The sequence below is a fragment of the Heloderma suspectum genome, chromosome 6, assembly GCF_057233095.1.
Source record: "Heloderma suspectum isolate Gila_16-S chromosome 6, 16-S_ref, whole genome shotgun sequence".
In the NCBI taxonomy this organism is placed as follows: Eukaryota; Metazoa; Chordata; class Lepidosauria; order Squamata; family Helodermatidae; genus Heloderma; species Heloderma suspectum.
Genome location: NC_139463.1, coordinates 23,549,353 through 23,566,060, shown reverse-complemented (window position 1 = coordinate 23,566,060; position 16,708 = coordinate 23,549,353). Strand labels below are relative to the sequence as shown.

Sequence of the window (16,708 nt, the reverse complement as noted above, 5' to 3'; positions counted from 1 at the left end):
TTTTGCGGACACAACTTTTGAGCCAAGAACTGTATCACAAAAAGATGTGCAGTCGGAAGACTAACAGGGTTCCGACCTGTAAATTTGTCAGAGAAGCGTGGATTAGGTTCGTTTGCTTAAAAATCTGGACCAAACTTAATTCTCCCCCATCTGGCATCTGTTTTCATTCTGTTCTTCTCTCCTCCCCACAGATGAACAAACAGGGAATCTGCTGCTGATAAACGTTTCACTTGCGTTCTCTGGGACTTACCGATGTGTCTCCTCCAATGAGTTTGGACAGGAGAGCTGCCAAATATCCCTCCATGTGACAGGTGGGGAATTTGAGGGAGGGGCTTAGAGCCAGCCAAAAGGAGTAGCGGGCACTGGTTGTTATGAGGTACAAAAAAAGTAATAGCAACAAATATCTTTAAAATGCACTGGTTTTGTGCAGTTTGAGCTTGCGTCGATCCAGGAGTTGACATTTGAAGTTTAAATTGAAATGGCGTATTCAGTCAGCGATGCTCAACGAACTTAAGTCCACACAGCAATCTACAAAGTGGCATAGAGCAGTGGCTAAGAGCCTGGGCTACAGATCAGGAAGCCCATATCAGGAATATCTCTCACCTGTCATGCCATGAACTCACTGGGCAGCCTTAGGCAAGCCCTGTCTGCCCCTCAGCACCCTGTCCATAATATGGGGATCATTATACTGACCTACCTGACAAGGTTGTTGTATGGATTACAATAAGACAATCTTTTGTGAAGCACTCATTATAATCAAGTTTCGAGAGACCACCGAATGTGCTATGGGGAAGCATTGCGTTGTCTCATGTGCATTTGGAGTGCTCAGTAAACATGCAATCCCTGCACGAGGGACGACACGAGGGCTGTATGCCACCAGTGAGAAAGAAATCCTCCATTTTTGGCAAATCTTCATGAGCCTATGGCACCATCTAGTGGCCAATGTGCATCTACATTTTCTTGCCCAGGATTGTTGTCGTTTTCCGCGCACACGTATGTGTGTGTATTAATAGATCAGCAGTGTCCAAGGACGGGGCCTAGTTAATATCTGGACCTGAACCCTAGCAGAAGAGGATTCTTGCCTCCATCCACACCCAACCCCTACCATATTTCAGGCTGGGGGGGGGGGGGGGCTTCTGACAACCCTGCAATGTAGCCCAGTGTTATTGTCCCAACACTGCAGATGGGTGGCAGTTCAGAGAGAATTAATTGATGATAACCTTGCTGTGTAATCTACTGTTTCAAGATTGTAACTTGGACGTGTGAATGAGGCTGTGAGTGGCTTACAACAACCCTGCAATGTAGTCCAACATTGTTTTTCTATTAGGGAAGAAGGGGCTGTGGCTGATAGAAAGTGGTTCTCAGCAGCCCTGCAGTGTAGGATATATTGTAAAAAAAAGGGGGGGTTGGGGGAGGTGCCAGTTGCTGCTCCACTTCAGGCAACAAAACATCTTGGGCCAGCATTGCAAAACAGATCTGTGCTACCTCCTGCACCAAACTTGTTCTTGGCTTAAGAAACAGTACATAAAATCATACACAGCTTGTACAAAATCACAGCCTTATTGTTGTGTTGATGAAGCTGGGCCTCTCACTCTCTGATTCCATAATCTCAGGCAGGGCTGACGGCTGAGCACCTGCCGATGGCCCACATTTCATCAGGGGCCCATTGGCAAGCGCCCCTAGGGCGTGCACCTCCTCCCCGCCGTTGCAACCTGCTGGTTCACCTGCTTCTTTCACTCTGTCCCAGATGGGGATGTCAGAGAATTCCGCCACAGATCTCAGTGAGGCCGAATGCCAGTGCAATCGGCCCCCGGAACTCCGTGGCGGAACGGCCTGCCCCCCGCGGATCCCTCCCGGGACGAGACTTACCTGGGGCAGACGTTCCAGATGGCAGTGGCTCCAGTGGAAGCTGCGGCGGCACCAGCGGCTGGTCTTCCAACCAGCTGCAACCGCCGCCACCATTTGCAGCCTGGTTCCCCCCCCCATTCGTGATAGGCTACGTAAAGACTTATGTAGCCTATCACATCTGGGTTAAAACAAAAACAAAAACGCGTACGCAAATGGCGGTGGCTATGGCCACCGCCATTTGCGTTCCTTATCTTTGGCCGTCTTAGTCTACGTAAATATTTACATAGACTAAGACAGCGAAAATAAGGGGGAACGCAAATAGCGTAGCGGACGCTATTTGCGTTCCCCCTTATTTTCACCGTCTTAGTCTACGTAAATATTTACGTAGAGTAAGACGGTGAAAATAAAGGGGAACGCAAATAGCATCCGCTACGCTATTTGCGTTCCCTTTTCTTGTCTTCGTCTTAGTCTACGTAAATATTTACGTAGACTAAGATGGCCAAAAATAAGGAACGCAAATGGCAGCAGCCATAGCCACCACCATTTGTGTATGCGTTTGTGTGTGTGTGTTTTTAACCCAGATGTGATAGGCTACGTAAGTCTTTACGTAGCCTATCACGGCTGAATTCAGGGACGCAAACGGCGGCAGCTACAGCCTCTGCCATTTGCGTCCCTGCTAGGCAGCGGCCAGATGTCCGGCTGCTGGCGGAGCCGGCCAGCAGCTCCACGGAATCCCCGCAGAGCGGAGCTGGCCAGCCAGGATTCCGGGGGGAGGCGCAGATGCCTCCCCCTCAGTGAGGATTCTGGGGGGAGGGACGGAGTGCCTCTCCCCCCAGCGGAACCCGGCGGAGCAAGGTAAGCGGCGTTTCGTACATCCCTAGTCCCAGACAATGATGGTGGTGAACAGGAGGAGCAGTAGATGCTATTTCCTACTTGCTCCCTGGCTCTCTGCCTGGCAAGCAAACAAGTGGTAGCAATGATGAGAAAGAGGAGAAGGAGAAATCACAGCTGGTGACAATGGTGGGGAGACGGCAGACTCCCTGAGGGAGGGGGCCCATGGAGGGTGTCTTGCCCAAGGGGCCTCAAAAACCTGGAGCCTGCACTAGAGATGTCAGACAACTCTGCAATGGAACCAAATGAGTTCTGACCTGCAGAGTCCACAGTGAACCAGCTTTTCCCCTGTCAGATGGATTCCATGGACTTTGCGGACCAGTTTTCTAACTTTCCTGGATTTTGAGCAACTTTTGCCATAGAAAAACACAATATTTTAAAAGAAAAACCTGGCCCAAAATACACATTTCCCCCATAGGCTAAAGTGTGAAAATGAGCATTTGGGGGGAATTTGCACAAAAGCGCATTTGCGCAAATTTTTAAAAATCTGATTCTGTCTATGGGCGGACAACAGAATAAAAGGCACCAGACAATCTCCGAAACACAGACAGAATGGATTGTGCACGATCCGTACATCCCTACCCAGCTCTGACTTTGGGGATGGTTTATACAATTCGCAGAATTGACTGGTAGAATGTTGCATGGATTGTAGAGATTGTAGCTGCGGCTGGGTGTGGAAAGGTTGTGTTTTCGAAGGCTCCCTGATAGGGCAGGAGATAGAGGGAATGCCTTGGAAATAGAAAAAAACAGCATTATGGGGAGAAGGCTCTGCTGACATACTGGCCTTCCATTGGGAGGGAATTGTTGACATGGGACAACATTAAAACACATATTGTCCCACTCAGGCACTCATATCGAGATGTGAAAGGCGGGGGTGGGGCTCGAAAAAATGGGTGGAAACCCAGAGATGTTTTTTTAAAAAAGCATTTTTTCCCTTTTTTCTCGCAAGGATTTTTGGAAAATTGGGGCGGGGGGTGTTTTTCTGATTTCTTCTGGGGGTTTTTCTGGATTTCCCCCCAGCCTTCACATCTCTAGTTTCACCCCGTTACAGGAAAGAGCTTACCATGTGATTCTGTTGACTGCATAAACTGGCCCTAGCAAACTTTTTAAGAAGTTAGTGTCCTCATCTCAGGATTAAGCATTTTAACAGGTTAGTTTTAATAACGTTAATAAACGTTTTAAGAGGTTAGCATCCTCATCTCAGGAATAAGCATGCAGTGAAACAGAGAACTCCACCCAGAACCACACTCCAGCATCCTAACAGGGTGACTAAAGAAATAACTGAGCTGCGTTAAGGAATCCTGAGCAGGCAGCAGCCTTAGGATCTGGATGTAGTCAAGGTCACCTTTAAAATGAAGCGTTATTCCAGTAATATTCTTCTGCCCTTTAAAAAAACATGGTTTGCGTCCATCACTTTCAGCTTTTGACAGTTCCTGCTGAATATATCCTTTGTTCCTGGTTTATCAGATGAATCCCTGAGCTAAATCTCCTTCACCGTGTCTCAGTTTTGACACCCCAATGACATTCCTGTTAATTCTACAGGAGAATTCTGGGCCCAAAGCCAGTTCTCATCAATGCCCTGGACATAAAAGGTTTGATCATATTTTGAGTGGCGTGAATTGTTGCAGCTTCACTGAAGGACTTCATGAAAGTTAATTTGGAAGAATTAAGATACATCCTTAGCAGATACATTGCAAGACCTTTCTGCATGAAAAGGTGTTTTAAATATGCAATAGCTATGGAGTTGTGACCTATTTGTTGCATACATTCCAGTTGCTTTTCCTTGAAGTTGTGCTTCTCATGTGGAGTATATTGCATTTCCTCATCACTGGGTGGGTGTTTTATATCTTGTCTATGGGAAAACGTAATTTTGCACATGGGAAAATGTACTATTTCCTCTTGAGCGTACATCCAGTCTACCAATAGGAATGTGGCTAATGTGAGTGCCACAGGTAGGTACCTACTGGTCATTGTCTGGGTCATTGTTAACATTGTGTAACTCTCCCCACCATCTTTACACAATTTTGTAAAATTGCATGTTTAAGGTGCTCTGTGTGTGTGTGTGTGTGTGTGCATGTGTGTGTATAGATAGGTATTTTCTCTTCAGCAATTGTACAGTACACTCTGGTGCAACTCCAGTGATTAGAACTTATCTAGCTAAAAACAAAATATATGTTTTTCACCTTTTGGTATGTTTTCAAGAGAAATTGTTAAGTAACTGGTTTTGAATATGACTGTGTGCTTCCTGGCAGTAATATCTGAATAAGTCTATATCTGAATAAGGGTGAGAGTGTGGGTGGGAGGTCAGCATTTTTGTCATAAATCCTGGACTTCCTGAGCATCTTTGAGGAGGAGAGGGAAGAAATCTAGACTGTTTCTGGGCTCCCAAGCAAAGGCCTCAAGAAATCAATTTGGGTGATGGGCTACTGTCTGTGAGCCACCAGTGGCCATCACTGTCATAAAGAATATACGTTTGGAATGGATTTGATGTTAAGATTACGAATGCATTGGTTGAGTGGGTGGTTGGGGGGTTGAAAATATTTATGTCCCACTATGAGCGCTGTTAAGATTCTTTCAGCTTCTTCTACTCAGCCTCTATTCTAGGACTTCCAGTAAAATAACCATGTTAGTCTGTTGCAATAAAAGCAACGAAGACTCTAGTCTATGCAAGTTTATGATATAATAAATGTGCTAGTCTTTTAAGGTGCTAAGAAATAAAAAAGCTTCTTTGTTACAGTGGTGAGGCTGGGTAATTGTAGACTCTGGATTAATACGTTTTATGGGGGTTGGGGCTCTTTAGATGGTAATTCATATTACTTTGCTTATTGCAAAATATGATATGATAGCCCTACTGCAGTTGGGGACCTCCCTGCTCATTCAGCTGAAAGGGAATACCTCTGCCCTGAAGTACTGCCCTATTGGCACCACTGCATTATTGTTTAGACTAGGGGGGTGTTTCCATGACAATGACAATGGAAGGAGAAGCGAATGGAGGAGTACCGGATTTTTAAAAAGGAATCAGCTTTGCTGCTCTTTGGTCCATGCAGGGCAAATGCTCTTCACCAGTAAATATCGCTTCACAGAACATACTTCCAGGTGGGGGTGGGGGTTGGAGTGAATGGCATCTGACTGGCAGGGGCTACTCAGCCAGTAAGAGAGGCTTCCCTCCCCCCTTTCTCCTTTCCCCTTTCCCCTTTCCCCTGAAGGTCCAGATACACCTGTATTTCAGGAGCAAGCCTCATTGAGCGCAATGGGAGTTACTTCTGAGTAGACACACATATGCTTGTGCTGGGAAAGGGCGGGGGAGAACACAGGGATGGGAAATGAGCCCCCTTTCTAACTGATGCTGTGCAGGATCTCTATAACGAAGCTGTGAAGTAGTTACTTCCTAAGGCAATAAACCAAACAACAGAGAATCGGAGCCTCGAGATCGCACTTTGGAGCATTTAGGAGATGTGCTTTAACCTGTGCCATTTCAGTTGAGGCGGATCTCTGTAAATTCTGATGTGGGCATTCAGGGGACAAGCCTCACTGACCACAATGGGAGTTACTTCTGAGTAGACACTAATTGGTTTGTGCAGGGACGGGAAACACACAGGAAATACCCCTTGACTGGGGACAGGGTGAAAGCCACACCCCTGGGCAGGGCTAGCATACCCAAGGTCAATGCGGGGCTTGGGGCGCACAGAAACTATACCGAGGAGAACCCAACTTGAGGAAAATAATTGGACTTTAAGCAATCTCAGGAAATCCGGGTTTTCCCTGGTAAGCTCCAGAGTGGCTGCTGGATGGCCATGATGTCATGTATTCCTAACGATCTCAACGCACAGCCAGCTCAGAGTAAATCGCTGGTGGAGACACCCCCTAGGACTAGCATGCAGAGCTTAAATTAAACCTTTCTTGGTGGCAGCCTTCGTCCCTGGATCACCTGGAATCAAATGCCTTTGAGCATTTCTGGAGCGTGCCATTTGCCTCATCATGAAGTGATCACAACTAGGGATGTTGCAGAAATCAGCAATGGTATCAAATGAGTTCAGATTTCTATGAATCTTACCCATGAATTCCACAGCAGACTGGCTTTTCCCAAATCGCACAGATTCCATGGATTTGCAGTCTGGGCTCTGGGGTGTTTTTTTTTTTTTACTTTCCAGAATTTTATGCAAATTTAGTTGTGGGAAAATATGTAAAATAAAATAAAAAACTGGCTGAATATGCACATTTCCTGCATAGGCTAAAGCATTAAAATGTGCATTTAGGGCAATTTTTGCATTGGGGGCAGGGTTGTGAGTGTGGGAGATTCGCACATTTTTGGAAGTGTGGATTTGTGCCATTTGGGGGAATTGGAAAAAATCCAATTCCTTCAATGAGTGGAGGACAGAACGAAAGGCACCTGGCAATCTGCGAAATGCAGACAGAACAGATTTTATAAAATCCAGACATCCCTCATCACTACCTGTTCCCACCAATATCGGAATTGGAGGAATCACAGCTCTAGATCACAGAATGTGACTCCCAGCCAGATGTGAAGTCTGGGACCTCCTATTTTAAAAAATTAAGTGCTGCTGAATGCTGACTGGAATTTTTGAGTGCCAGGGAAATGTCTGGCATCACACTACTGCCCATTCCTGCTCCGTCACCTGATCGCTGTTAAGTAACTTGCGGAATGTTCTGAGCTTTGATTCCTGCCTTGACAACTCATATCTCCTTTTTCTAACTTGCCTCCCACTCAGGTCAGCTCCTCTCGTTTAATTAGCTCTCATTTCCATGGACAGCTCCCCCACTCACTGGCTCTGCTTCTTGGCTGAACAGCAACTAGAGGGAGAAATTGGATGGCATCTGTAAATGTTTGAAAGATAACATCCTGAGGGTGCAGGGGAGGGAAAGGCATGTGAAGAAGAGAGTGGTGTGGAAATTAACTATCAATTTAAGGCAAAGGATCAGTTGAGTTTCTAAAAAATGCTTGAGGCCTGTTCAGACTTAGAAGAATCTTAAGGGATACAATCAGAGAAGTAATAGAATAAAATTACATGGGAGTGAATCAATCTCGGTCCTAACCAGGAGGGAACAATTTTACCTGGATCCCTAACAAGAGTTCTGGGTTGCCTGTCTGTTCCCCCACCCCAAATAAGGCAGCAGATGAGGCCTTGTACCCTGCTTCAGTTGCAGCCCACATTCTTTCTCCTGACCCCTGGATCCCACCTGACCATCTAAGAACATGAGAAGAGCCCTGCTGGATCAGACCAAGGGTCCAACTAGTCCAGCATTCTGTTCACACAGTGGCCAACCAGCTGTCGACCAGGGCATGAGCGCAACAGCACTCTCCTGCCCATGTTCCCCAGCAACTGGCTTACACAGGCTCACTGCCTCTGGCACTGGAGGTGGCACATAGCCATCAAGACTAGTAGCCACTGATAGCCTCTTCCTCCAGGAATTTGTCCAACTCCCTTTTAAAGCCAGCCAAATTGGTGGCCATCACCACATCCCGTGGTAGCGAATTCCATAGTTGAACTATGCAGTGTGGGAAGAAGTCCTTCCTTTTATCTGGCCTTGAATCTCCCCTCAGTCAGCTTCATAGGATGACCCTGGGTTCTAGTATTTTGAGAGAGGGAGAAAAATGTCTCCCTATCCACATTCTCCACACCGTGCATAATTCTGTAGACCTCTATCATGTCTCCCCTTACCCTCCTTTTTTCCAAGCTAAACAATCCCAGCAATTGCAACCTTCCCTCATAGGGGTGATGCTCCAGCACCTTGATCATTTTAATTGCCCTTCTCTGCACTTTTCCCAGCTCTACAATATCTTTTTTTAGGTGTGGTGACCAGAACCATACACAGTGGTCACAGCATAAAATTGTATAGAGGCAGTATGATATTGGCAGTTTTATTCTCAGTTCCTTTTCTACTTATGCCTGACATGGAATTTGCCTTCTTTTACAGCAGCTGCCCACTGGGTTGACATCTTCATTGAGCTGTCCACCTCAACCCCAAGATCTGTTTCTTGGTTGGTCACTGCTAGCTCACATCCCATCAGGCTATACTTGAAGTTGGGATTTTTTGCCCCAACGTGCATCACTTTACACTTGCTTACATTAAACCACATTTGCCATTTAGATGCCCCTTCTCCCCATTTGGAGAGATCCTTTTGGAGCTCTTCACAATCCCTTTTTGTTTTGACTGCCCTAAATTATTTGGTGTCATCCAGAAACTTGGCCACTTCATTCCTCACTCCTAATTCCAGATCATTCATGAACAGATTGAAAAGCACTGGTCCTAATACAGATCCCTGTGGGACCCACTATTTATTTCCCCCCATTGGGAGAATTGATCATTTATTCCTACTCTCTGCTTTCTTACAAGCAGCCAGATTCAGCTTCATAACTCTCTGTTGTGTTCTGCCGCCCCAGCTTTCCCTCTTCTTTCTGATCTTCCTTGCTTCCTTCTTAAAAGCCCAAGTAATTCTGCTCACGCCCACCTACAGCAGCTATAGCAAGGTTGGGGAGCTGGGAATAAGGGGAAATACATACATGTGTGTGGAAAAGATTTGTGGATGGGATATGCAGAGCAAACCTCTGCAGATCTACTCAGAAGTAAGTCCCACTGACTCCCATTAAGCATGCATAGGATTGCAGCTTTGAGAAGGAGGAGGGAATAGATGAAAGCAGCAAGGCCGGCCCTACCATTAGGCAGAGTGAGGCAATTTCCTGGGGCACATGGCCTGCTGGCCCTGGAAAGCAGGAAGTAGTGTGTGTGCGTGTGTGTGTGTTTGTGAGAGAGAGAGAGAGAGAGAGAGAGAGAGAGAAATGGGTTTCTGTTGGAGCAGAAAATGGTGATTTCACAGGAGTGGCTTTGTCTTGTAGGGATCAGTCCCACTTCTGCATTGCACTCAGGACCTTGTTCAACTTACGTGCATCTTTGCCTCAGTTTACCTTTTATGTGAAATGGGTATCTATTGGAGCAACAAACGGTAGGTTCAAAGGAGTGGTTTTGTTTCTGATGGTCAGATCCCCCCCCCCACCGCCTACTGTTAGTGCTACCTATTGTTACCCCTACCTCCACCTACCCCTACCTCCACTTCCCCTGGCTACTGTTAGCTGCCCTGCACTCCACTCCACCCCACCAGCCCCAGTCAGCACCAGGGGAGCTGGGCTGCAGGTCCCTGGAATTTGGCTCTGAGTTCAGCCCAAACTGCCCCACTGCAAATGAGCCACACTCCTGCTTCCATTTACGCCAGAGTTGGTCAAATAAAGAAAAAATATCCAACATTCTGAAATAAATTAATGGCTTGATGTCGGCATCTCACAAGTCCATTTTTATTTCTCTCCGATTTTGTAGGGAAAAATGTGATGAGAAGTGGAGAAAGTAGGATCCTTCCCTCATGTTTGAAATACATTTTTGAAAACAAATGGCCTAGAAAAGCCAAGCAGTTTGGAAGAACTGGTGTGAAGTGGTATCTTGAGCATCTGTATTGGCTTCATGTGGTACAGTGTGTATGAGAAAAAGGCTCTGGTAGAAGTGGAAAAACTAGCAAACAGCAACAAAAATAGGAGCATGCAACACTTTTTTACGTGAGAGGAGGTTTTAAACATTCAGATTTCTTTATATGATTGAGGTGTAAGAATATGTTGGAGAGCCTCCAGTGAAATTCACATAGGCAGGTATAGAAGAAGGAGAAGGAGAAGAGAATTTTGGCATGTGTAATTCTCTGCCACCAGACATAAACAGGGCCAGCCCTACCATTAGCCGGAGTGAGGCAACTGCCCCAGGTGGCAGATGTTGGGGAAGCCGCAGTGACAGCCCTCTGGCCATTACTCCTAAGCCCCTGTGTGTGCCCCACAGCCTTTCTGCATTCACTAAACTACCCTGCTGCCCTCAGGTGGAGTACAGGACATTGTCCCATCTCCAGGGTTGAAATAAAATTCAGTTGCCAGTGCAGTTTGCTTCTGTATGTGGAGGGGGCGGGGGGGTGCCATCTTGTACTTTGCTTCAGGCAGCTAAATATCTTGTGCCGGCTCTGGATATAAGGAAGAATAATATACCTGTAAAGGCTAGAATTCATAAGGAAAGACCAGATTATCAATCCTGTTGTACAGAATACCCTGGCCTTCCATCTGAATATTTAGGATGATTCCTAGCACTAGAGAGTGAGAACTGGGTCTATACTGAAGCATTGCATGCTTAAAGTTATGTGGTTATATCAAACATTAATAAAATAAGGCGGTAGGGCAATTTCAAATAAGACCGCTGCGCTTGTTGGTTAACCTGGTGCTTCAGCTTTCATTGGCAAGAACTATATTGAAAGGAGGGAGCAGGCTTAGGTTTTACTGAGCAGTTGGGCAGAATACTGCCTGCACACTTTTCCCTTATGACTCTACAATTCAAAGGGCAAGAGTCTTACTTTTTTAAAAAAAAAAAATTAAAGCTGAAATTTCAAGAAGGAATCTGGAATATCCCTGAGGGGGCTCCCCACCCCACAGCCTCCCACCTGTGGCTATGGGACTAACCTAAGTGCTTCCATCTCTCAGAACTACTTGCTCACTGTTTTATGGTTGTTGTGTCTTCTTTAAAGAATCAATGCTGAATATGTACAACAGTGCCAATGTCTCTTGTGCATGTACACTTTCTTCTCTTTCTTCTTTCTTTTTCTTGCTTTGCTTTGCTTCCTTCCTTCCTTTTACTTTTCTCCCCCCCACCCCAGTGTACTAAAAAGAACGGTGATTGAGGAGAACCTTCTCCAGAACTGTGATGTTAGTCAAGTCCTGGGATCCAAAGTTTTGCTTCAGCTTAACCTACGAAAGTGGTGCCGTGCCTAGAGCCAGATGTGCCATGGTACAAAATCAGCGACACCCCCCACAAAAAAAGAGTCAAGAAAAGGTTGTAATAAGGGACAACATGGCTTAATAGCGCCAAATTTTAGTATTGCTTTAGTGAGAGGTGCATGCGGGGCAGGGGGGTGCGCAAGGAAAACAGGAAGTACAGAAGCTACAACAAGGGTTCATGGAATATAGCATAGACTATATTACACTTATGTGAATACAGCAGCAAAGGGGTGGGAACTGCTGATATTGCTGGCAGATTTTGTGGGTCCATGACATCTTCACAGCACGGTTGGAGCTGGAAATGAGCTTCAGGTCCTGTGTTTTGTGTTTCAATAAACAGGCGTGGCGCAAGCTGGAGCGATTGCGGGAGCTGTTATAGGGGTCCTCTTAGCTCTCCTACTGCTTGCTGCAATAGCACTCTATGTCTTACACTATAGAAAGAAGAAGACGAATAAGAAGAAGACCCAGTCCATATACAGTGGGAATGACATAAGGTTAGACCAATTGTCTCACGTTTCCCTCGATTCTAATGCTTTCCAGCTATGCAAAGGTTGCGAAGTATTGTTTTCCAACCACGTCATAAAAGATGTGTGTTCATTCCAAATGGCAGAGCAATCGGAGTTACTTCCCTCTAACCACTGTCATGGCACAAGCCCTGATGCAACAGGTAGCCTGATAACTTTACAAATGCAATAGAAGATTTGAGGGTCAAATGAAAGGGGAAAACCTCTTTCCTAATTTCTAGGTGCAGCCCCTTGGGTTGGTAATGGAACTGTGAAATTGACTAGCCAACTTCTGGTCTAGCCAATTTCATCTTAAAGGACCCTCTTTTATTTATTTATTATTTTTAAAGCCATTTCATCAGTTGTTACCTCGCTTGACCTTTCAAGTCATTCGATATAAAATCAAACAAATAATAAAGATCTAATGCTATGTGCTCCACATCTACCACACAGATATGTATTACAAGACAGCTCCTTGTACTGTGCAGGACAGAGGAAAAAACTAATATATTGTTTTAATTCAGTCATTCATAATTAAATAATCAGATTTACTATCCGAAGCTGTGGTGATGGATGCCAACTTAGATTATTTTAATGAAGAACTATACAAAGTCATTGATAGTCATGATAGTTAAATAAAGCCTCCAATTTAAAAGCAATATACCTGTGTGAATATACCGTAACAAAGTAGTAGAACACATGCTTTGTATGCAAAAAGGAAAGGAAAGAAGAAAAAAGTCCAAGGTTCAATCCCATGCATCTCCAGTTAGAGCTGGAAAAGACTTGTGCCGGAAATCTCAGACAGATGCTGAGTCAGCATAGACCAGGGCTTTCTTCTCACGGAGCTTTTATCCTGCAATTGAGATTGCTCCCTCATGGAAGTTTACAGACTCTTTACATGATGCCATTAACCTCCAAGGCATCTCCTGCACTAAATGCCCTTTGTTCCATTTTTAAATAGATGGCAGATAATGAGCTATCAAATTATCCCGCTGTGTTCCACTTGAGTTCCTTCCATGAAAGAGGAAAAGGGGCAAGAAGAGGAGAGAGATCCATGAAAGATAATGGAAGACTCAGATGGGAGAGAAGGAGGTGGGAAAGGGAGTCGTTGTGATCCTGCATTTAAAACGGAAGCAGAAAGCCCCATTTTAAATGCAGGATTTTAGGCTGATGTAGCAATGCCCCAAGGATGGGCAGAAGGCAGAGTGGGATCTACTCTTAGCTCTCCAGGTGATTTGCAGTAGAACTGTAAGGGTTTCTGACTCTCCATGATTTAACAAGAGTGACAACCAAAAGCCTTCTTTTCCTTCTGAATTAGGTTTCTGAAATCTAAAAAGCCTGGAGGAAAACAAGAGTAGATTTGTGCATGGAAGAATGTCTGCGGGTGTGTGCATGCACGTCGCGGACATGCTTCAGTTCTGCCACTGAGAAGAAATTTCTGGACTGAGCATGTGCTCAGAGACACAATGTTCTGCAATTTACATCTGCCTTCTCAAGCCGCTATTTTGCACCTGACTGCAGTTGGTGGCTCTCGGGGCTCTAGTGAAAAACAAAGTAGATCCCACCAGCCAAAATCTGCCCAGTACTGAACTAGGTGGATCAAGGGTCTGATCTGAGAATAAGGATGGTTCCTTTGTTCCTAACACCAGATGCTGGGGGAAAAGGAGAGCCATTACATTTTTGCCCTACTTCTAAGCTTTCCAGAGGCATCTGGGTAGTCGCTGTTAGAGACAAACAGTAGACTAGCACGGCCAAGATAAATCTGCATTGAAGAGAGGCTCAAAGTGCTGTGAAGACACTTGGAGATCCCTTCGTAATGCATGTGTGAGTGTAGTATATAACGGATTGAAATATGCTATGCTATAGCCACTTGCCTGGCTATTCCATCACTGCCGCATCTTCTCACCCTCCTGCTTTGGGGAACCAAGCACCTTCCAGGCCAGCCCTCCCATTAAGCCAGTGAGGCAGCTGTCTCAGGCAGCTGGTTTGGGGTGTCATGGAAGGGCAGCAAATTGCTGATTATTGGATGTTGTTGTTCTTTCTGCTGCCAAGAAAGGGAGAGACCTTTGTGGGACTGTCTGCCTCAGGTGCCAGAATAACTTAGGAACATAGGAAGCTGCCTTATACTGAGTCAGACCTCTGGTCCATCTAGAACAGTATTGTCAACACTGACTGGCAGCGGCTGTGCAGGGTTTCAGGCAAGAGTTTTCCAACCCTACCTGGAGATGTCAGGGATCAAACCTGGGACCTTCTGCATGCAAAACATGTGTTCTACCACTGAGCCATGTCCCCAACCCTGTCCCCTCTTCTGGTACGATGTACTTTGATTGGGGTGAGGACATCATTTTCTGTTCTCCCTTAGGCAGCAAAATGTCTTGGACTGCATCTCACAGTCACTTTCTTGAGGATGGAGGTGATGGTTGCAGTACCTGTGTGGGGAAGTCTCTTTCCCATCATCAGCAACAGCAGGAGACAGGGTGGTGGCAGTTTAGGGGGATAACTGGGGGGGGTAACAAAATTTTAAATTTTGTATGTTTTAACTTTGTTGTAAGATGCCTTGAGTCTTTTTTCTTTTCTTTTTTGAGAAAGGCATCAAATAAATCAATAAATAACAAGGAGCAGTGACTGCTATTTTTGCTTTGTTAGCTGCTTTGATAATCGTTGGATAAAAGAATGGAGTAGAAAAGTTTGGCAATCAATCCATCAATATTTAAAAGGCTAATTCCCTGCCTTTAAAAAAAACTGTTGTAATTTGGAGCAACTGCTTGGAAGTCTATGAAGCTAAAGTAGTGTATGTCATCTGATGCTTACTGTTTCAACCTCTCTCTCTCTCTCTCTCTCTCTCTCTTCTCCCGCCCCCATCCAAAGGGAGGATGCCACAGCTCCAGGAATCTCAGAGGCCTCCTTGCAGAGAAAAGACAACAAGTCAGAAAGCCATCTCCTAGAAAACATATCCTCCAGGCCTGGATCTGCGAGCACCACCAAATCCCAACTCAACAATCTTCTTGTCTGAGCATTACTTTGTGACTGGATTTTCTTTATTTTATTTTTTACATTTTTCTGTTTTACTCCACAGAAAATGTGCTTCATATGAAGATATCACAGCATCCATTTTAGGACTTGTTATTCCCAATCTGCCTGCTACGTTGTCATCCTTTACATTACCTTTCTGATGCTTTCTTTTTCCTCCAGAACTGGGCAACCTACAGCCCTTGGCCTAATTACAACAGCCGTCTGGCAAGAGCAATCTGTCCTTTCCTCAGCATCCTACTGGGAGGGGAGGAAGAGTGGGAGGCTGTCAGAAACACAGTGGGTGGGGGGAGAGAGGGAGAGGGAAAGAGAGAGAGAGAGAGAGAGAGAGAGAGAAGGGGTTGTCAGAAAGATAGAGGGGGAGGGAGAAGACATGGCAGAAATAGAGAGAGAAAATGGTGTGTGTGTGTGTGAGAGAGAGAGAGAGAGAGAGAGAGAGAGAGAGAGAGAGAGAGACCAAGTCCAAGACCACAGAGGTAGCCCGGTTTAGGATCTTGGCCCATCTGATGTTGGCTTTGGCTCCTCCTATGTCCAGCATGTGGTTCCCAACCGGTTACCCCTGAGGGAGTGCAGCCCTTAACAGAAAAAAGTTTGCCAGTCCAGTTTTATGTGGTATTTCTTGGGCAGCCAATCCAGTCCCTTTTCATTGGATGTTCCTTTTGTTCAACAAATCATGTAGAATCTTCCTCCATTCTCTCTGGTAGGCAATAACCATTGCTAGAATGGGAAGATGTTCCCTTTCCCCCAGTTCTGAGCAATCATTTTAAAAGAGAGATTCCTGAACTCAACTTAGCTGGACTACCGTAGGGGGCTACCATGGGGCTGCCCTTGAAGATTGTGTGGAAATAGGAATGAGTTCAGAACGTGGCAGCCAGATCAGTTTCTAGTCTGAACTGCAGGGAGCATAAACACTGATTCTATATGAGTTCCATTGCTTGCCTGTTTGTTTCTGGGATAAATTCATGGTGCTGGAGGTTACCTCTAAAACCCATTGCATTCTTGGTCCACATTACTTGAGTGCATGTCTTCTTCCAAATGTACCTTCTCCTCTGTATGATCACTTACTGAAAATCTTCTGGTGATCCCAAAGTGTATCAGCATGATGATCACTGCTGAATGGGCTTTTTTAGTGGTGTCTCCTAAGGTCTGGAAACAATTCCCTGACACAATGTCCCAGGTGATCTGATGAGTTAGCCCCTTTTAAGCAGGCTGTTAAAGCATTTCTGTTCACACAAGCTATGCTTGGTTAGGGTCTTGTTCTAGTACATTTTATTGATCCTTCTTTTTTTCATTGTTCTGATTTTATATTGTGAGTTATTTTATGTTTGTAAATCTTTTTCCTTGCTGTGAGGGTTTTTGCATTGCAAAGTGAGTGACTGAATCTCTGAAATAAATACATAACCACTGCCTCACTGTTATTAAGTCTTCTACGACTAAGCAGTCCTAGGCTTTATCCTAGACTTCAAGAGCTGGACACGGCTGCCCAAATTGTAAGCCTGTTTAGGAGTCCTTTTCTTGTGACCTCTTGCAATCTCTGCTATTCAATGTGTGCAAAAAAATACATTCTGTGTCCAGTTAACCCAAACACTTCATTGAAACAAACAAAACAGCACAGATCTT

The 16,708-nt window shown here is 45.3% G+C and overlaps 1 protein-coding gene across 1 annotated transcript in view; it reads left to right on the top strand.

The window, feature by feature from the left end:
- Positions 1-16,495, top strand: part of VSIG2 (V-set and immunoglobulin domain containing 2) — a 29,261-nt gene extending 12,766 nt beyond the window's left edge. Inside the window, exons 5-7 of the mRNA XM_084803798.1 lie at positions 192-311; positions 11,896-12,049; positions 14,927-16,495. Coding sequence (XP_084659924.1) covers positions 192-311; positions 11,896-12,049; positions 14,927-15,071 — 419 coding nt within the window. The 3' untranslated portion in view covers positions 15,072-16,495. The remainder of the gene's footprint in view (positions 1-191; positions 312-11,895; positions 12,050-14,926) is intronic.
- The last annotated feature ends 213 nt before the right edge of the window (positions 16,496-16,708 follow it).